The sequence below is a fragment of the Emydura macquarii genome, unplaced genomic scaffold (assembly GCF_026122565.2).
Source record: "Emydura macquarii macquarii isolate MOO-44397 ecotype Brisbane River unplaced genomic scaffold, CSIRO-AGI_Emac_v2 contig_1451, whole genome shotgun sequence".
Taxonomy (NCBI): domain Eukaryota; kingdom Metazoa; phylum Chordata; order Testudines; family Chelidae; genus Emydura; species Emydura macquarii.
The window spans coordinates 1,425,041-1,447,594 of NW_027131588.1; the positions used below are offsets into that span (position 1 = coordinate 1,425,041).

The 22,554-nt window shown below is 37.7% G+C and overlaps 1 protein-coding gene across 3 annotated transcripts in view; it reads right to left on the minus strand.

Annotated features, from left to right (window-relative positions):
* PTPRD (protein tyrosine phosphatase receptor type D) overlaps positions 1-22,554 on the minus strand; it is a 1,886,025-nt gene that overhangs the window by 144,166 nt on the left and 1,719,305 nt on the right. For all 3 annotated transcript variants that reach the window (XM_067553085.1, XM_067553086.1, XM_067553087.1), the window contains 6 exons: positions 14,350-14,483; positions 12,491-12,635; positions 8,548-8,853; positions 7,409-7,602; positions 5,429-5,455; positions 3,339-3,456 (listed from right to left, as the gene is read on the minus strand). In XM_067553085.1, the coding sequence (XP_067409186.1) occupies positions 3,339-3,456; positions 5,429-5,455; positions 7,409-7,602; positions 8,548-8,853; positions 12,491-12,635; positions 14,350-14,483 (924 nt within the window). The remainder of the gene's footprint in view (positions 1-3,338; positions 3,457-5,428; positions 5,456-7,408; positions 7,603-8,547; positions 8,854-12,490; positions 12,636-14,349; positions 14,484-22,554) is intronic.

Genomic DNA, 22,554 nt, shown 5'->3' on the forward strand with positions numbered 1-22,554 from the left:
GCTTGTACTCATGGTGCTGGCAACTACTCACTCCGCTCTTACACTGTTGGAGTTACTCCTGCAATGTCTCAACTCTGACAGGCTCCCATACACTCTGTTCTGCCTGAATTATATCACTCATGCAGTGGGGCATGAAGCACCTCAGCAGTACTCTAAGACTCAGAAGTGGCACTGATGGTGGGGGAGAAACAAAATGAGCTTGCAACACTGGGTACCATCTGTGTTAGGGAATTACAGGATTGTGGGAGAGACCAGAATGCTTACTGCTTGGAGCAAGCCAAAGACTAACTAAAAGGTTCCTGTCAGAGGGAAATAGCAAGGATAGTGATATGCAGAATGAGTGTGAATTAGGACATTGAGAAAGAACTGCAGGACTGAGTGACAGAGTGAAGTTAAAAAGGGAGCAGTGAGGAGGGCAAAGCAAAAACAAAAAGAAACTAAAGAAAAAGGGGCCTGACAGGATACTGAGTGTGAACATGGCAAGTGAAATTTGACAGGAAAATACTTCCAGTTTTCTCATGTACTTCAGTCTTTTGATAAAATAGTAACACTTTATGTTGCTGTATATTACTCATTTTAAACATTTGAAGCTAAATTCACCACTGGTGTAAACAAGCCCCACTGCAATGACTAGGAGCAGCAAATATATATATATGTACTACAAAGTATTGCTATATGTAACTAAGACAAATCATCATATCATCATATAACAGCTCTCAGTGTACTCTGTTTATTTGATATGTGTAGTTTTGTCTTAGTTATATATGGCAATACTTTGTACTACGCCAGGAGAAGTTCCACATCATGTTCGCTACAATGAATGAAATCTTAGTAACATGCGACTCAGTAGAGCGCTCTGTTGTCAAATCTTTGCAGAGAAATGAAGAAAGATTGACAGCTTTTGTGTACAAATAATGAGGCTTGCAGTTACTGAAGTGTGAGTTACTAAAGTTCAGTTGTATTGTGCTTTTGCAATTGATGATAAACTGTAAAATGCATAGCTGTAAAAACAATTTATATGGCTATCCTAGGTGCCAGTAGAGCTGAAGATATATATATATATTTTGCTACTGGCAAGGGTAGTATTTAATCATGATGAAATATTTAAATTATTTGACTTGTGAGTATAAAGTAACTTGTTTGTATAAAGACTTTATAGAAATTAGATTGCTGATACTAAAAATGGATACCATATGGAAAGTACATCCCGGAATGGAAAATTTAACCAAATACCATTACAACAGTATCAATGGAGATTATTGGAGGTCCACACTTGTGAGATAAACTTGAAAAGTCTTCCCTATGTATAAATATAAACTGTGCTTTTTTAAATACAAACTAGACACAATAAAACAGTTAATTATCACCAGTTGGTTCATTCCTGCCTTAAAATAGTTTTTCACATATGGTGAGTTTTCACAGGGAAACATTTAAAGACCAATTTTCCTCCAATGAACACTAGTTTTAATCTGATGTAACACCACTGACTTTAATGGAGATACCTCTTTTAAAACAAGTGCAAATGAGAGCAGCGAGTCCTTTAATTTGTTTTGCAGTATTTTTAGACAGTTCCTTTGTAGAAGCCCCCAATTAAATGAAAGTTGACAAGCCTTAAATTAGAATTAGTAGCTTTGCTTTGGTGTGTGAGTTTGGGAAAGTACAAGTGCATTATTCCTCCATCTGCCTGGTCCATTCTTGTGAAAAGTCAGAGTCTGAAATCTGTCTGTGCATTCTGTGCTCGTCACTCCCTTTCTAAATGCCTATACAAGAATCCTCCTTACTAGAGATGATAAACAGTAGCCAGGTCTAACATATTGTCTGACTAGGTGTTCCATTAGGGAAAAAATAAAAGGAGCATCAAAATGCTGAGTTCCTGTTTGTGCAGAAGATTGTGGGTTGGTAGGTGTGGACATTTACCAGTTTGCCATGGCATCAAGAAGAGTAAAGGGATAATGCAACTTGTACATTCTGTATAACAGTATGCAAGTGATGTAAGACAATATAGAGCCCAGGGTTTGTTCTTGGAAGGTCATGCAACAGAGTAGTTGCATTACAGCCTTTGTTTTGGAGAGTTTATAGATTTTTTTCAAGTGGCTGGAGAGTTTTGTGGGGGAGGGTTAAAAAGGAGAGGGACAGGAAATTTTGGGACAGTCAAAGTTGACAGTGCCCTTCTCTGGTCAATGAAGGAAGGTGGAAGTTTTGCTTGTATCATTCTATATCCTACAATTATGGTTAGAGACCGGAATGAATTCCATTAATTAAAACATCACCTGAAGTTACTGTATTTATTAGAGCTGGGAACTGGGTTTTGAAAAATGTTATGAGTCAAGTTTTGCTGTTCCTAAACCAGAACCAAAAGTGGTCCAGATATTGACTGCATTTTGTCTGAACTACTAGAATTCAGTGGAAAGGTGGAACTGGTTAAAATATATCCAGCATATATCAGTCACGAGTAAGAAGTAGAAGGTACTGTAGAAGCTGGAATGAAACTACATGACCAATCTAATCATCACAGTTGAGATTTTCCAAAGTAGAATAGGAGACCTGGCTATATCGTCCACTGAAATTATTGAAGATGTGTGTCTAAATCCACTAAACTGCTTTGAAAATCTCAGCCTGTGTAGTTATACACATATACTTTCTGACTTCCTGCAGTTACATAATCCATGGATTATTGTTATGATGGCCTAAATAGTGCTAGAGGGCTGTTATGAGCTATCATGATAGATATGGAGTATTTTTATGGCCATGTTATAAAACCAAGAAAATGAACATTTATAAGGGAAATAAGACTGCCATCTCTCCTTCACTAGGGGAACTCAAATTTTAAATGTCTGGTTCCTCACAAACTGTTTTCTTTTTTTGGGGGGAGGGGGGGAGGGTGCAGAAAATGTCTTGCTCTTGCTTCTTGCAGGCCACTCTGATTTTTTGGCATCTGTCAGAACAATCCTCCAATATACCCTTTGCCACTTGCTGATTTTCCCCTTTTTTATAAAACATGTTGTGGGGTGCAGAAGAGAGATTATCTAACAGGAGATTTATAATTAAAACAGCATTTTTCTGCTACATTTTGAATGTAGTAAGGTCTCGTATGTAGGACCTACATCTTGTATGTAGGACCTGCTACATCTTGAATGTAGGATAGGGTCTGATTTCATTTTTGGCTGGTCCAAGCTCAAATGAAGAAAGCTCCATCTGCTTACAAACTAAACTCTCCCTGTGTCCTTCAAACAGCTTCATGTGCAGTAGAGAAGATTTCCATACAGCAGATGTATCAAAGCAAGTATTGCAAGTTGAGAGACAAACAATTCAGAGATGAAGGGGTATCTGAGTATTACCTGCACCAGTAGTAGACACTAGTTTGGGCTTGCTACGTGCTCCATCTCCTTTTGTTGTGTAGGCTGTCACTGTGAGGGAGTATGTTGTTTCAGGCTGTAGTCCAGAAATGATCATTTCCTGAGATGAAATAAAACAAGAACACATTAAAAATTCATTCCTTACTAACATAGTGCAAAATCATTTAGTCAATTGCTACATATCACATAAAGTGCATATGCGTTTGTGCTACCTGTAATGATGACACACACTGGAGCGTATCAGAAGAATGTTTTGTGAGTGTGATACTCTGTAATGCAATATGTTTCACTTATTTAAGAAAAACAGACAGGGTATTTCTAAGTAGCATGCATCAGGTAGTTTTATAAGGCGTTTGGCTAAAGACTGAGTGATGTGATCAGTGTAATAATCATCCTGAAATACATTGCCTGGAGAGTCTTATTGCTATTGTGAAATTAATCCAAATGTAAAAATAAGAAACACAGTTTGAGCCAGTAATTTACTAGCCTTTATTGACATAGGTATGAAATCACCAGCAATAAGTCCGAAAACTCCAGTTGTAGCCACACTTCTAAAGCTATTTCAAAATACACTAAGTACAGTCCACAAGAAACACTATTTGCTCTCATACAAATTTCAGAATAATTTATACTTGTTACAATGCTGTTCATCCAGGGACTTCAAAGTGCATTACAAATTATTAAGCACTTAAAATCTCAAAGAACCACCCAATCAGCACTGTGAGAGCAAACTCCAGAGCCCTCAGGCAAACTAGGGATCAATTCTCAACTTATACAAAAAACAGGGGGTATTAGATGCAAAATCAAAGGAGGCCTTTTTACACACACATACACACACACAGGCCACCTGAAATAAAGACTTGTTTCATGCTCTAAAGACAGCCAAAGAAAATTATGTCTCGATACCTCAATCAGGCAGATAAGCATTATTAGTCTGTTGCTAGGTAAACTAAAGAACAGAGAAGTCCATCTACCCAAAGTCAGAGCTATTCTGGCTTCCAGTCTGTGGCTGTAACCACTAACCAGCACTCCCTCTCAATTCTGTGTGGCTGAATGGATTTACACTAATTTCAGTGTTGCTAAAGGAATGGTAAACTTTGATGTCAAGAATAAATAGCAAATGTGCAATCCCATAGTCTTCAAATGCAACAACCATAAAAGTTAATATCAAAATTATGGGCCAGACTATCCACAGAAAATGGATTTTTCAAAATATGTGGGTAGAAGCACTGTATAGCTGAAATTAGAATCTGGCCCTATATTTTCAATCACTTATTAGCAGTACCAAAATTACTAGGTAATAATGAGAAGGGATGGGTGAAATTCCTCCAATTAAAACACACACAAAAAAAAGAACAAATCTGAAAATTCATCCCAAAACTGAATTCAACCCAAAGGGCAAAGTCGGTAGGAAAGACATTGCAGTTTCAATCTTTCAAAAGGCAATTACAAACAATGGTGACAACTTAAAACTATAAAAGCAAAACAAATGACAGTTTCCTCTTAAATAAGGATGAACACACTAGCCTCATATGGAGTAAGTTGTATTTCACTGTGTGCAAGGATAAATAAATGCATATAATAATGTCTTTTAAAAAGGAAATTTGGTTAGGCCATAAATAATACAAGACATTTGGCTTCCTTCGTTTGGTTGGTAGGCGTACAAAATAGATGCATGTTCTAAACAAAAAGAAAGATGAACTTGTATTTCTGCTGCACACCACACACTGAATAGGACAAAAACTTAAGGGTGACTAAGAACTAGGCAAATCCAGATGACTTTGTTTTCTTTCTGTAATATCTTCTTTTAAAGCACAGTTCCTTTGGTTACATTGCCAGGCAAAGTTAGTTACAGCCATCAAAACCAAGAAACACACAAAACAATTTTGTACATTTCAGAACCATGCCAAATCCACAGAACAAAACAAAGCAAAAAAAAAAAATTGAGAACTTCAATAATATGTTAGTACGTGCATCTGTGCAAATAACAAAAACATTTACAAAATAGAAAGAAGTTAAAAAACAAAAAAACCAACACATACTTTTTATCTAATCAATCAACAATTACTCACATGTTCAGCAGTATCATCATATTCCCACTGATTGAGTAAAGAATGTTGGAAAGAAAAACAAAAGAAATGAAAAGAGGTTTGTAGCCTGGTTGAGGCAATTTTGTTCTTCTTAATAAAAACAAATTTAAAAACAAAAATCCCCAAAAACTGGCTGGCAAAATCAGATAGCATTTGGAAATCTGGAAAATGAAATTAAGCTGGGCATTTTCAATTCCATGTTTATTACTGTGTGGGGTGTGCAAGATTTTTAACTTTTCTTTCTTTGAAGAGTAAAAGAACTACATATTCCCTTGTACTGAATGTTATTATTGCTCCGTAATATTTTATGACTGTATTATAACAGCCACTGAGATATAATGAAAGGCTGCCTGTTTTTCTAATCATATGTTACAAGGCTACATTCATTTTCATTTCAATCTTAGCCTGTCCAAATTTACCTCAGTGCACCTATTTAGATTTATAACATCAATGTATATACATACTTGAAATGAAGTAATGAAGCCCAGTTACCATAATTTAGTTTTTCAGTGCATACTCCAAGAGAACACACATTCAGGGAAATGAATGTTACGGTGTTAGAATGAACGAAGGGGGGAACTAGCAATTAAGAGCCAAAAACTGAAGTAAACCCACACATGAGCAAGTTTGATTTTGGCATTTAGATTTTGGCATACTGCACACTCACTCTCTCTTCCCACCTTCTGCAATTTAAAATGGAGTCAGAACTACAGTCACACAAGAGCTTGAAGGCAGATATCTGAGCAAGAAAAAGGGAGAATTGAAGCTTGACACCTTACTGTTTTCTTTCTCATAATTGAAATTTGTAATAAATCTCAGGCATTTATGGTTCATTCTGTTTAAACTGTGAGAGCACAATATTTTGCCAAATAAATAAATAAATAGTTATGTAAAACAATAAAATGGACTTCGTGAGAGCTGGCTCAATACTGTTCGAATAGGTATGTCAACAAAATTGAAGGGACAAGAGATGTGTATATGGAAAGTTGCAAGTTTATCTATTAAATCCAGGGGGGTTGCCACCATTTACTAACATGAAACATAGAACTGGTTAAGATTCAATTAAGATGATTGTATCTGTCAACTTCCCATTGTTCACACACAAAATGAGCCCTTGCTCTGAGGTGTATGCAAACGTTTATAGGTTTCCCTTTGGTGTATAGATCAGTGGCATAAACTCAAGTAATCTCCACATCCACAAAGCACAAGTATATCCCTACCATTAAAATCCTAACACGTGCCCTAGAACAGAGATTTCTGTCATATGCCATAATTTGTAAAACAAATCAAGTGCCTTTCTCAGCATCTGCATTTTGCACTAGAAGCAACCTTAAATTTTTAAAACAGACTTCTCATTTTATTTGATTTGAATGATGTATAGAGTTATTTAAATACATCAGTGAGTTCTAAAACTATGACACATTATTCAGGCCTTGTTTGATAGAGTGGGGAGATGGGTATACACTAATGCTTTCAAGGCAGCACGGAATGTGCCAAAGCAGGTTTCTAGTCCTTCTATTTCTGGTTCCAACATTAAAATATTGAACAGATTATTCCTGCAAGACGTAAGTTATCTGTGTGAAATATCTGGTGGCTGGATCAGGCAGCACACATGCTAAAAGGCACTGACTATGACCTGCCCAGGTGCCCTTTGGCACTCTTCCAGAGGACATGCAGAGTGTGAAGTTTATTGTTTATGGGAGCCTGCAGATGGTTACAAAGAGTTGCAATAAACATAGCTGATTCTTTTCCCATGTATATATACACAGAAGAAGCTGCCTGAATTTGGCCCAAGAAACTGTAAAAACAACCATACCGGAGAACCTATTAAAATGGAAATAAAATGTGTCAGCTTGTGAGCCAAAGTGAAGGAGGAAAAAGGCAGGTAGTTATTTACAGTTCTTTTGTAAATGTAGCATTTTTACTGTGGCCTGTGAATAAAATAGAAAATAATCTAGTTACCTGTGCATCAGCCAGCATGACATCCTTCAGCATGGGCTGACCCTTTGGCTCTCCGTTTTCCATCCTCACATAATGCACCTGGTATCCTCGGATCTGACCATGCTGCTTATTGGGTACAGGTGAGCGCCATGACACTTTAACAGATGTAGAGTTGACAGCCTCTACCTCGACTTTGCGAGGAGGACCACTAGGAACTGGAACAACATCATTGGATAAAACAGAATTACAGGCACCTGTCCCACCCATTTAGTCTTTTTCTTTCTCTCTCTTTTTAAGAGCAGACCCACTAAGTTTTCTTGAAGAATACAAATTGTTCAACAAATTAAAATGCTCAACCAATCTGCTCTAACTTTCAGTGAAAAGATCAAAAAACATGACTGATGCAAAAAATGGAAGAAAAAAGAGTATTAGAGAAATAGAAAAACATGTAAAAATGTACAAAAGCCAAGGAAGATGCTTTGAAATTCAAAGCATTAAAGTACAAAGAGATATTTCATAATTAAAATAATAGTAATATTAATAAAAAAACAAAAGATTTCCAAAAAAAAGTTCCCTTTGTTTTTCTTTTTTGTTTGCTTTGGTTCTGGTTTTGGGGTTTTTTACAGTGGAACAAAAAGTTGGTTGATAATTAAGACATCTTCTGTTATATTGAGGTATGGAAGACATTTGACAACCTAGATGTTTAAGATAAAAATATGTGGAGCATCAGTTTTCCAAAAGATTTTTTTATATGCACCAAAGAACAAGAAGGTAATTTTTAAAAATTAAAGACAAAAGCTCATCAGACAGAAGAATTTAAAAAAAAAAAAAAAAAAAAAAAAAAGGCAGGAAAAATGCAGAAAGATTCCTCACCCCCCCTGAAATCTGTGATTTTTTTTAATGGATGGGGGGTGGGAAGTGACCTGGGTAGGTTTGAAGGGGTAGCAGTTTCAAATTGTTCACAAAAACATACTTTGTGTTTAAACAAAAATTCAAAACTGACGTAGCAAAGGTCTTTGATTAAAACAATCAAATGGTGACAGTAACAGCGATTTTGGGAAAAAGAGGAGCAGAAAAAAAAGGAATACTCTTAGCCTATACAAAGACAGCAGATCGAGAGAGAGTCATAGGTGCAAACTGATGTAGTGGAGGCAACATACCATCTTCATCTGTCCGAATCAATACTGATAAGCTCTCTGGGCCAGGTCCAACATCAGTGTGGGCAGTCACAGAGATCCGGTATTCAGTCCATTTTTCCAACTGTTCCAAAAGGTACTGGGTAGTGTCTGAAGCAATTCCCAAAATTTCATAGGACTTGTCATCTTCCCCATCAATCCCAATGTACTTGATTGAGTATTCTGTGATAATGCCATTCTGTTTTTCCACCGGTGGAGGATGCCAACTTACCAAAATGCTAGTGGAGCTGGGGCTGGTGCAACTAATGTCTTGAGGAGGAGCTGATGGCTCTAATTTCAGTAGTGGGTTAAAGGAGGATTTGAGTGAAAGGATAGGAGTGGTTGAAAAAAAAACATGAACAAAAGAAAAATGAAAATAAATAAAAAGGGCAACCAAACAAAAAAAACCGCATAGAAACTTAAAAAGCAAAAATCAGATAATCATATGAAACCTTGGCTTATTAAAGTGAAGAAACTAAAAATGAATAAAACTAAATGGTGAAAAAGAATGTGGGGGAAATACATGAAAATGAAGCCTCAAATAATATTACGTACCTGTGATTAAAATTCTTCTTCAAATAAAAACAAAACGTGATTCTTTTATATGTCTATTCATCTACCCTTGTAATGTCTGCAATTAGTGCAAGCTAGGATATTTTTAAATGATGTATTTTACATATGGATTTATTGCCAAATTTTAACCTATACTGTAAATCAGTTTTACATTCATTGAATAGTTCTTTTCCTTTTACTACATTCCCAATAACTTGCAATAACTGCTAGAAATTGCTTTAGGAATCCCCAACCCCTTAGAAATCCTTCCCCCCTCAAAAAGATAAGTTTTTGGTTTTATTTTAACAACAGAGTCTGCCTAGATCACGTCAACTACAAATAATGTTTAAATGGAAAACATTTATTCAAACATTTATTGTAGCCAACATAGCGTAAACATGCAAAGTCAATAGAAGATGAAGAAAATCTTAGTCAAAAGTTTACCTACCAGGAAAAAAAGTGACAGGCTTGTTGATTCTGACTGTAACTTGTACTTACCCTAGATCAGCTCTCAGTTATATTATTTTAACTCCTCTTGGAGACACCTTTGCTAGTGAAGAATTAAATCCCACCAGCATTTTTTTTTTGTAATTTCTATAAACTACTACCTCCGCATATTTTGTCAGCAAAATAGCTATTGAATCTTACTAAAAGCACAAAGCACAAAGGTACAAGGCTCTGAATTTATACTACATCTTACTTCGCATGAGCACTCATAATTTAGATCAAATATTGCCTTTAATAGCTGAAGTGCTTGACCATGCTGGTTTGAACCCAAAGGAGGCTATCAGCTCATTTATCTCTTTAGGGCTCCGATCCAGCAAAGCACTTAAGCAAGTGAGTAGCCCCAATGCTTTCAGTGAGACCACTTATGTTTAATTTTAGGCACATGCTTAAATGCTTTGGTGGATTGTGCCTGTGGTCCTGCATCTTTTAGAATGCAATGTCTATAAACAGTAGGTAAGAAAAATAGTTCAGAGCAGCAGAAAAAGTAGTCCTAGTGCAGCTTTCCTGTAGAAAGTAATAAACATCCAGGCCTCAGAACCCTGCCACCGCCCACAATCCCTCCGCCTTGAGAGGGAAAAAAAAACAATTGAAGGGCAAACCTGTGAGTGTGTGTGTGAGAGAGAGAGAGAGAGAGAATGAATGAGAACTAGTCCCTCCCCCACAGCCTTAAAGGAAAAACAAATGGATTTTTTGTATCTTTTCTTGGCACATCAAAGATAATTAAAGCAGCTGAAGAGTTATAGGTCCCTGCTGTGACCTACTGCATTTACACATGTATCTTTTGGTTCCCCACAGATCTTCTATGTGGTTCAACGGATGTTCCTCAGTGTGCTATTCTACCCTTCCCAAGGGAAAATAAGTGAGAATGTACCAACATCAGGAGGGGCTGAAGGGGTAGATTAATTTTTTATTAAAAAAAAAAAAAAATTCAACAATCAAGGCACAGATCAAGTACACAGGATATACTGTACTGGTCCTTACACTACATCCCATGAATTCATGCTTGAACTAAACGGGGGAGTGAAAGGACTGCTTCAGGATATCATACTGAGAGACAGAAATCCCTGTAGCAGATTTCTCTGAAACCAAGACTGAATGATACAAAAACTCTGGAGAATATTTCTACTGTATCCATGAGAAATTTCTAATTTTTTAAAATCATTGTAATAAAATAAATGCAAACTATTGCATTCCTATGTATTCTATCCTGTGTAATTGTTTTGAAAAATGCAATTTCTCCTTTACTTTGCAAGGGGATTTTTTCACCATCTGCAATCTGTTAAGCAAGTCTATCAAGTCTGATCATGTATCATGGAAGTAAATTGGAAGTTTGCCATTAAATTCAATGGGAGCAGGACTGGGTACATCTCTTGCAAAAGTCTGACTACTTTCTTTTAATATATAGCCCTGGCACCTTTTCACATATTGTCTGAATACATAAATAAAAAGAAGGCTACAAACAGTGTAATGTCATCCTACTGGCCCTGTCCCATTTACTTCATTTTTATATAAGTAGGAAATGGATATCAATGGCAATTTTGACTGCACAGAGTACAGGATTGGGCCTTAAATATTTAACTTGTAGCCACACTTTAAACAATTCCCAGCCACTTTTTATGATGCTCATGCTCTCAAGCGTAACTGAAATGGTCCCCATGAAAGAAAATAATTTTTTTCTATATCAAAATACTGATTTTGCATAATTAAAATGACTGCCCCACAACATTATTCCTGAATCTTATATAGGGATTGCACAAATGACAGCATAACTGCGTCCTTTGTGTTTATTTAAAATGCCACAGACATGCCTCAGGAAGTTCACATTACTCATAAAACTCAAACTCAAGAGCAACAGTTCTCCAGGTACCTCAATTGTTATTAATATCTCATCAAACACTAGCAAAGCATGACAGTATAAATACAATAGCCAGAGCTGCCTGACTCAAACCAGAATTTAAATGAGGCTTTGCATTATTCGTTTAAATAACGTGACTGCACTAAAAGTAATGAACCAATCAGCCTATAGAAAATGTAAATACATGATGGAATGAAGTTTGAAAATGGAGTGGTAATGCAAAGAATTACACAAAGTATAATTTCACCTGATTATATCAACTCTTTGGGATGCAATTCTCCAGTACCTGAAGAAGATCCCGTTAGTTAAGTTTTAATTTAAATATTTTAAAATTCCTATATGAATCATCATCAGATTTTTTCAGCTAAGTGCTACAAATTACTCTAATTATTTACATGAACAGCCAATCAGAATGTAGTTTTCTTGTGTGTGTGTCAAAATTATTTATAATAATGAGGTGCCCATCTTCCAAAGACTGGTCACAAACCCTGCCCCCACCCACCCATTAGCCAAAACTTAGAAAGGATAACCATAGTTATCAGCATGCCTGTTAGTGCATACAGTTCTGGAGCCTTCAAATGTACATGTTCTGTAGGAAGGGAGTGCCTGCATAAAAGGAAAACAATTTTATGGAATTCATCTGCTGAAGCAGGAAATGACTAGGCTGGACAGGTGCAATTTTAAGGCTCAAGGACTAGATAGAAGGAATGCCATGTATGGAGGATCATTAATATACCTAGTGGTGCATGTAGAAGATATATTGATATCATCATAGTGCTGTCTCTTTAGACATTCTGAAGGTGTTCTGCTTCTTCTCTTAAGGATATGCAAAAGCCAATAATAATTCAAAAACAATTGTCCTAAGCATATCTGTATAAATATATATGATAAGCACTGTCCTGCTGTCATGTTACTGAAACTCTTTGTCCCTACTGCTGTCTTACTGGCTTATCTGGTTGTGTCTGCTCAACAGGTACAAGGAGCAGAATAAAGCAAGCAAGGAGAGACACCTACTTGACTGCATGGTTCTTGCTGAGATTTCAGCAGTTGAAGCACCCAGGCCTTGTGGAGAGCGAGCAGCCAGACGGAAGTAATACAAGCTGTTTGGCTTCAGGCTTTGTAGGCGGTAAGATGTAGTTGGCTCAACAGAAACACGTTGCTAAAGGTAAACAATAAGATAACTTCCAGAGGGGTAGCCATGTTAGTCTATATACAGCAAAAACAACATTCTCACAGCAAAAACACATTCTCACCTTCTAATCAACGGTTGTCAATAGGCCCCATCTACTCTAACTGAATAGACTTTGTTAGCACTTGCCCTCCCCATTGTTGTTTCTTACCCTTGGATGTATATATATACCTCCTATCTGTGATTTCCATTTCATGCATCTGACGAAGTGGGTTGCAGCCCTCGAAAGCTTATGCCCGCAGGAATTTGTTAGTCTTTAAAGTGCTACAGGACTCTTGTTGTTTTTGCAATAAGATAACTAGATTTCTTGATAAATATCCAAAAATATTCAGGATTTTGTCTAAGGAGAAGAGCCCCTCTAAGACACTGATAACATCATCAAAGGGGATTAATTTGTTTAAACTTCTTTTAAAAACGTGAACATAGCATTTTAAACAAAGCAAACTTAACTAAACAATGAAAGGAAAGTGAATCTATTACCTACAATAAATAAATAATGAGGAATAAATTTTTAAAATAAGCAGTTCAATGTATCAAACTGCTAGGGAGAAATATTGTTTGACAATTTAAAAAGGGTTAAATAATCGTGTTCAAATTTTAAAAGAATACTTGGACACTGATATATGAGTAGAGCTTCATTTATTTATCTATATGTACTAATCATTGCAGTGAAATGGGACTTTTATGGGATGGGTGATCTTGGATTTTAAGGGTAGCATTCAAAATCTTAAGGAACAACTCTTCTAAAGGTATAAATATGATCAAGAATCTGTGATCTGGACATAGTGCAAGTTTAGGCAGGGACATATATCTCATATGGAATTAAAAGATAGATCTGGGAACTCTCCTCTTAGCAACCTCTTTAGCTACCGTGAGTGTGTTTACCTGTCTTCAGTACATGTGAAGAATTTCTATAAACCAAAACTCAGTGAAGTAGCAGTAATCAACTCTCGCTGTATTACCAAAACAGCAGCAAGATGGTGACGCAGGAGGGCACTGACGTATCTAACATTGCCCTGCTGTCTCTTGGGACCCCCACTCTCATTTGTGGAAATCAGCTTTGTACAATTTAACAGAAAAGATAAGAGACTTTTTTTTAAAAAAAGATTGATTTAGTTCAGCCAAAGAAACTTTTAAAATGTTATTTGTTCATAAAAGAGCAAACAACAATATCTAAAACAAGTGTCTTATGATTAGAAAAATGTATTTCCTTCCTGAAGCACACTGAAAAGTACCAATTACCATGTTTTAAAAGATCCTTATTTATTGACTAACAGAAACAACTATTCATTATGGGTGAAATCCTGGCCCCATTAACTGCAATCCTGGCCAGGATTTCTTCTTGTGTCATTCCTAAGAGCTGGGCAAAGTCTGTGACTGCATGCCCTGAAGGCGGTACAGGCTTGAACAGCCTCAATTAACCTTACCCTTTGGAACTGGGAGCAACCTTCATGGCTGCCTTTCCATGAACACCAGTAAATTTTCCCGTTGCCAGTAGCCACAGAGCCTGCTGGTAACAGCGCTCGGAATCTGTTATCAAGCTGGTTGTTCTGTTTAACAAACCATTTAATGTCAAGTCTCTTATACTAGGAAAGCTGCTAAGCTTGTATTTCTAGACCATTGTTGCCTTTCATATCTTACTCCATTAAATAAAATACAAAAGGCCAGGAACATTTTCATTTACCTCTTCCCCCTGGTCCCCATCTTTGTAAACCAGTTCATAACTGGAAATAGTTTCAGAGCGGGGAGGGGTCCAAGAAAGTAATATGCTTGTTTCAGATTCAGGTTCTGCTTTGAAGTTCAGCGGTTGCCCTGGAACTAAAGGGGAAAATTATACAGTGTTACCACGTATTTATTTCTCTTGTTCAATATTTTATTATTCATATCTTTTCAATTATCATTGTAATACTTGGCACAATACTGTCTTTTGTTTTAATTACTAAACTTAAACAGTTAATTGATTCAGCTATATTAAAAGAGGTACAAAACAAACAAAAAAAAGTATTCAGTAGTATTATGATATTACCAACTTATATTTTATACAGTGCCTGTTATTCTAAATTATTTCAAAGTTCCTCAGAAACTATATACAAACCACAAAAATGCTGCCATCCTACAAGTGGACTATTGACACCTATTTAACAGTGTAGAGTAATATTACTCGAAAAATTTAGGATTGGAACTAGAGACTATCATACCAACTGAAACTGCTTATGTGAACTGTGGCAAAAAAATTACGTACAAAATAAAGTAAGTTACGTACAAGATGGAAAAAAAATCTTCCAAAAAAGAGATAAAACCATTACAGATCATTCCAAATGCAAAGCAAGTTTGCTAAATTAGCAAGCAATTAAGATATTAAACATATCCTTATCTTAGACACTGAAAAGTTGACTTATGTTGTGTGGGTATACTGTGGAAAAATGACTCTTCAAAAATGGCATCATGAGGCACCAGGTTTCTTTTCTTACTGATTGATTGACCTCTTTACCAATTTATTTCAGTTTTCTTGTATTGAGATGATTTTTTTTACTGCCAGCCCACAAAATGCAGCATTGAATCTGACAGTCAAGGTATGATGTAGGGGAAGGAATTTTCTGGCTCACATGTCATTTGTCATAGGGTTTATACAGGTCAAAATCTACTATCAGTTACACATGTGCATCTCCACTGAAGACAACGGGGTTACACCGGTGTAAATGAGGGCAGAATGTGTCTTTTCAGTTAGAACTTGGGCAATAACTTTGGCACCCAAGTTTGAAAATGTTAGTTTTGGTTAAGAATTCTGTTGAGGATGCATGAATCACAATGGAATCCAACTGACTCTTCCATAGTTGTGCTGGCTATGCAGGAATAAAAAGTACTACACGCTTCTCTAGTCAGAAAAATAATCAGATATGATTCTCAATACACACAGTGAGCTGCTGTCATAACTAAGTTCATAATAATAATAATAATACAAATAATAATTTTTGCATAATCACTTTTCAGAGTAGCACCGCATTGTAAATTAAAGTACTTTTCTTTTGTACATCCACAGAAAAGAAGAAACCAGTCCAGCAGGGAGTAAATGCAAAATTTACTTTTTTGTAATACTTGGCCTCTGCAGATTTTTAGGTGCCAGAGAGAACCACTTTGTGGATCTCACTCCTGTTGGATATGAAGGCAAAGATTTAACTTCTAAATTTTAAATAAGTTGATCACCAGGTAACAGGAGATGTAAATTTTCCTGTACAGACTTTTAATATCTTGTAATTGCCTACCATCAGTCCCCTCTGAAATAAACAGGACAAAATAGAATGACAAGATGGGATAGGAGAAAAAAAACTTTTCTCCAACTCTGAAGGAATAGTAATCCAATGTAACTATATATCTTCAGAGAACAAGAATAAAAACAATGTAATTATCTTTTTTCCAAAAGATACCTGATGTAATAAATGACCACCCTGTGATACTAAAAAGCTCCAAGTATGTCTTTGAAAAATACTGATATAAGATGTACAAAGGGAAATAATGGCAAATAGTGACAAATCATTGTAAGTACATAAGTAACAAAAGAACCATTTTAATGGGAAATAGAAATCTGAAGCAAGGCACTGGGAGAATTGGACTATTCCTGACTTGGAGACAGGCTCTGCAGTACCACTCAGTCTAACTTGCATTATTGTCATGATGTTGACTCCAAGTCATATTGTTGTGTAAACATATGCACAGAGTTCCATGTGGCTGCCTTACAACTCTCTTGGACAGGAATCAACTGGAGGCTGGTAATAGTTGCAATTTGCCTCCGACTAAATATGACTTTGGCTTAAAGTGACTTTGGAGTTGTACTGTAGGCCTGCCAAAGCATAACAATGAGCTATGGAATTCAGAAAGCCATTTGGACATATTTCTGTTTGACATGGATTGTTCCAAGTGTAATGGTATCAAGTGAAGCAAAAAAACGGGCGGACACTAATCAGAATTTTGCCTGCTCTACATAACAAAAATGTATGACACAGTACCATCAGACTTACGGAAAAGTGCTTTGTTTGGATGAGCATGAATATTGGGAAGAATACTGGCAGAGTAAGAGAGCAATCATGGTGTAAGTCCAATGCCACATTAGGCTGGAATCTAGGGAGAGTCAGTAACATCACCTTGTCCTCGGGGGACTTTACGTAAAATAGATTACAGAACCTAAAGTCTCATGATCATTTATCATGTGAGCTGTAGTTGCTGCCATAAATAATACAATTAAACATGTTTAAATTCCAGCTCACAGTTATGGTGTGGTTCAAAAGGAGGTCTTTGTGAGACCAAAATTTTGTAAGACCAAAATAGCTCTCTCATGATATTATGGTTGTCTAATGGAAGATTTTAGAAGAATAAGCCCTTCAAAAACATGAACCACGGAGCTTAATTTCCTTTCTCCAAACTCATGAAAGGCCAAAACAACTCCATAAGAGATACTGTCTATAATCTAACTGACAGCTACAGAAAGTAATCAAACAGTTTTTGTGCATGACAAATCAAGTGATCCACTCAGGCCCTCAATTTTTTTCACTTCAATCTGCACAATTTCCATGTAGTCTCCTTCTGAAAAGCTAGAAAAACTTAATACAATAAGGCAGCCATGCCAACAGCTAGAACACTCCTAGGATGGGATAGAGAAAGATTTCTTGGTTTTCAGTGAACATATGCAATGAGACACTCATCTCCAACATCGCTCTCCTCAAGAATTTTTCCTTGAAGTCCTTGTTTGTCATTTTAGAGTTGGGATTTACTTAAAATTTCTTGGGATGCCAACCAGAAAGTGAAGCTTAACTTCACCAGTTTTATTAGTTTGTGGCAGATATTTTCAATTTGTACTCGGGCAATGTCTGAAACTGTATCAAGAGGAGGAGGAGAAGGAGGGGGGAAAGGTTGGCTTCTACACGACTCCACGACAAAACCAAGGGAGCTACAACAAACAAAATACTAAAACCACAAACAGTACAATAGTGCTATTAATACTTGTAGGAACAAGTCGAAGCTCAAGATGTCACATAAGCACAGCCCTAATTGAATACAAATTAAGAAAAGACAACAATAACTTTTTCACTCTTTTCAGGAATTTTACAGTAACACATACATGGCACGTCTTTAGCCCAGAAAAAAGTGGTGCTCAGGAGCAGAAGTGCAAACAGAAACTAAGCCAAGCTGCATGAGCAGGTATCTGCAGCTTCTGATATCCTCCACAAAGAAAAAACAACTAAGGAGAGGCAGCTACAGGCTATTGAAACTCTGTGGAGGCTGCACTACTCCTGCTGCTGGAGTGTGTTCTACAACACAGAGATATAGGCTAAACCATATCCAACTTTTCACACTGCAGAGACACATGATCAACACACAGAGTGGGAATTTTTTACAGCACAGGTATCTGTGAACAAAACATTTCAATAGCATCTTTTATCCAATGATTTCAAAGCACCTTACAAACATTAATTAAGATTCTTAACTTCACTGGGAAGTATGTCTATTCTTATATAGAGGAAACAGACACAGAGAGGTTAAGCAACTAACACAAGGTCACACAGTGATTCACTGACAAAAGCAGATTATAAAATCAAGAATTATTGATTTCCAGATCCATCCTCTAACCTCTAGACCATGGTTCCTATCTTGATCCTTTATACACATGGAAACGTGTCCAGAAGCAAACACAGAAATAAGTATGATTATTAGCGATGTAGCTTAGAAGTCAGAGGTTCTAGAAATGGCCATGGAGGAGTTAACAGGAAGAATTACATGCTAAAACACTCATGAAGGCCCCAAAATGATCAGTGAACCTCACCCAGATTAGGTATATCTGTACCCACCCTGGAGCCAGACCACGGGGCAGTGTTAGGTGAGTCTCTGGTGGGAAGGACACCCATGTAGCCTTGCCGGGCTCAGCCCACAAAGGTGACGTTGACCCACTTCATGGGTCCACCAACTGCAAGGTAAAGGGTGAGGGCTGGGTGCAATGCCAGAATAGCATCAGGAGGAATGGACCATGATGGACTGGCCACTTTGAACCTGGTGGACATGCCCTCCTTCAAGCAGGCACTGCCAGAACCAGCCGGTGGGATCCGATTTATTTCTGTTGATGAGGTTGCTGCGGCAGTAAAGTGCCTTCGTAGTGGTAAGGCAGCAGGGGTGGACGAGATTTGCCCAGACATGTTGAAGTCACTGGACAAAGTCAGGCTATTGTGGTTAATGCATCTCTTCAATGTTGCATGGAAGGTGGGTGCAATACCTCGGGACTGGCAAACTGAGGTAGTGGTCCTGATCTTTAAGAAAGGAGATCAGAAGGTGTGTTTCAACTACAAGCAGTCACACTTCTCAGCCTCCCTGGCAAAGTCTATATGCAAGGGTGTTGGAGAAGAATTAGTTGAACCTCAGATTCAGGAGGAACAATGCAGTTTTCGTCCCAGATGTGCAATAATGGACCAGTTCTTTTCTATCTTGAGGTCATGGGAAGTCCTGGAGAAGGCTTATGACCACATTTTCACAAGATATCCTGTGGGAAGTGCTGCTGAAATATGAGGTGCCGGTGTAGCTGCTGCATGCTCTCCGATCCCTCTTTTCCCAGAGTGAGAGTTCTGTCTGCATTTTTGGCATTAAGTTGAGTTCATGCAAGGTGGGTGTTATACTCCACCAAGGGTGCATCCTGTCCCACACCTGTTCATGATCTTCATGGACAGGATAACAAGGCACAGCCAACTTAGGGAGTGTATATGGTACGAGGAGTTGGAGGTGGCATCTCTGGTATTTGCAGATGATGATGTCCTCCTTGCTTCTTCAGATTTTGATCTCCGATGCACACTGGAATGGTTTACTGCCACATATGAAGTGGCTGGGATGAGAATCAGCACCACCAAATTGGAGGTCTTTTCCAGAAGAAAGTGGAGTGTTCTCTCCAGGTGAAGGGGGAGCAGCTGCCCTTACTGGAAGAATTTAAATATCTAGGGGCCTTGTTCACAAGTGATGGTAAGCAGGAGCATGAGATTGACTGCTGGATTAGTGCGGCAGCAGCAGTGATGCAGGCACTGTGCCGATCCGTGGTGGTGAAGCAGGGCACTGTACCGATCCGTGGTGGTGAAGCAGGAGCTAAGTTTTCGGATGAAGCTCTTGGTTTACAGGTCAATCTACGTCCCCATCCTCACCTATGGCTGTGAACTTTGGATAATGACCAGAAGAACGTGATTGCTGGTACAAAAAGCAGAAATGCGATTTCTCCGCAGGGTGGCTGGGCTGACTCTCCGAAACAGGGTGAGGGGCTCAGCTATTTGGGAGAGGCTCAGAGTAGAACTGTTACTCCTCCAGATCGAGAGGAGTCAGCTGCAGTGGTTTGGGCACCTGATATTGATGCCACGTGGTAGGCTTCCTTTGGAACTATACCAGGCATGTCCCACTGGGAGGAGGCCCCAAGGCCAACCCAAGACACACTGGAGGGATTGTATCTCCCAGCTGGCCTGGGATCACTTGGGAATTCCCCGGGAGTAGCTGGAACCTGTTGCGGAGGAAAGGGGGGTCTGGTCCTCCCTACTCTCCATGCTGCTGCTGCAACCCTCACCAGGAAAAGTGGCATAAAGGAAAAGGAGAAGAAGTTACAAGCTGACTGGAGTGGGAAAGGACCAAGATTTTGTATTTGCTGAGAATCTCATAAAGTTGTTCCTAAGACGCCCTTACAGTTTAGGAGTAAATGATCACTTGATATTCATTTTTGTTAAAATACTACATTCCCTATGCACAATACACAATGTAATTAAAAGTAAACTGAGATAGTTTATTAATCCTGTGTCTGTGTCTACTCTCTCTCTTAACACAGAAATAACCTATGTAAATAAGTCTGGAGGTTTCTACAGTTTTAAACCTAGAGTGCTAATACTGAAGAGAAAATAACTACAGTATGTTTAAAAAATCAAATTTTGGAGCACATTCTTTCAAAACCTCTGTAAATCAATTGCTGTAGAAGTTAATGAATAACTAACAATGCTGAAATGCAATAAAAATATGATGGTACGAACTCAAAAATATATTAAATGTCTACTTGTCTGAAAATAGTTTGAATGATTGAAAAAAATCATGAGAACTATTCCTGGGAGCTTTATGGCATATGGTCAGTTTAAGTCTATTGATGCAGTGAAGTTATCATACAGTATTTCACATTACCCTTTCCCGTACTCAAGTGAAAGGACCACAGTCATTTGTGCTACATATTTCAAGCATTCCTCATCATATTTTTCATTACAGGGCTCAAAATACCTATTAATTTAGTGCCTCAGAGCAAGTATATTTTTGAGCAGGTCACCCTTTTATTTATTTTTTTTAAGCACACGTACCTGCCCAGTGGGTCACTTAACTCAATTATTCAGGCAGAGAAAGGGAGTAAGAAGAGAATATCAAGGAAGGAAATGGGGATGCAAATAAACCACGCATGTAAAGAATGAATTGATAGAAAAGTAATATAAAGGTAAGCAGACGGACAGAGATAATAGAAGAAGAGAATGAAGAAAACACAGAGCAAGAAGAGGATGCTGCTATGGCTTAAAAATAAAGTTAAAATTTTCAGTTTAAAATAAAAAAATATGAAAACAGCTTAGAAGAACAAATAAAAGGAAAACAGAAGGTGAAAAAAGAGGATTAAAAGGAGAAGAGGAAAAATTGAGAAAGGAAAGCAGAGGGACGGAACAGGAGAAGGAAGCTAGGAAATGGAACAGAAGAAATGATAACATTGTGGTCGGCGTGGAAAAATCTTGTATAAAGTCCAGGAAATAAATGAGTTTCATCTCAGAGAATTTCTTGCAGATTGCTGCATTCTGTGTCGGGAAGATTCTTACACTGATCCCATCACTGTAGTATATGACCGCAGGGGGCAGAGGGTTTGGCTCTCTTCACCTAGAGACGCCTTGATATCAGCAAGGTTATCCCTCCATGTTGAGGTATGTAAAGAAAGCTGGGATTATCTGCATACAGGTCTGGTGCATTAGGTCACCTTTCCCACAAGGCATCAGAGCTCCCTCATCAGAATTATATTACTCAGCAATTCCCTTGCTTATTTAAGGAAGATAGCCATTTTCTTTGAAACTATACTACACTCCACTTCCTTGGTGCTCAGTTGCCACCCTTTGCCCTGTCCCAAGCCTTGTGGAGATCCAACTGGACAGCCATGACATAGACTGGCTTCCATGAGCTCCCAGACAGGATGCTGCAGGACTAACGTGTTCTCTCTTTTGGCGTTTCAGCGGCATTAAGCACCGCTTTCTATTTTCTCCATATCTGACACTCCAGTGAATTATAGGGCCTTACATGAGCGAAATGCATTGGTTTTAGACTTCATTTTCATTTTAAAACTTTTTTAACATGGGGGGAGCACAGGGGAGGGAGGAAAACGATGATGCCAAAATGACTGATGGAACTGGAGTCAAATTACTGCTGACAATTAGGCAAGAAACTAATTTTAACTGGACACTTTATTATTATTACATTTTTGCGAGTGTTGGTTGTTCATGAAAGGTGTCAGTCAGACATTCTCCGAATCTTCTACTAAGCTACAAGATAGAACTAAATGGCAGCAAGAATGATTTGTTTAAAAATTGCTTTTTCTTCTTTGCATTTCAGCCCTTCTATTAGAAACACAACCAAAAAAACAACCCAACTCATTAACTTTATGATAAGGTTTTGTTGAATGTGTAATATAGTATTTTCCCCTTTTACATTTATTTAAGAGACAGTCAGGTATTTGACTTTCCTATAATTGTTCCTTTCCATCAATGCAAATGCTTTCACAACTGTAATGTTCCTTGGTGACTATACATACCCTTTAAGTTTAATGTTAAGTAACATCCTTAGCTTAGAGTTAATAACATGTTTTATATTAGAA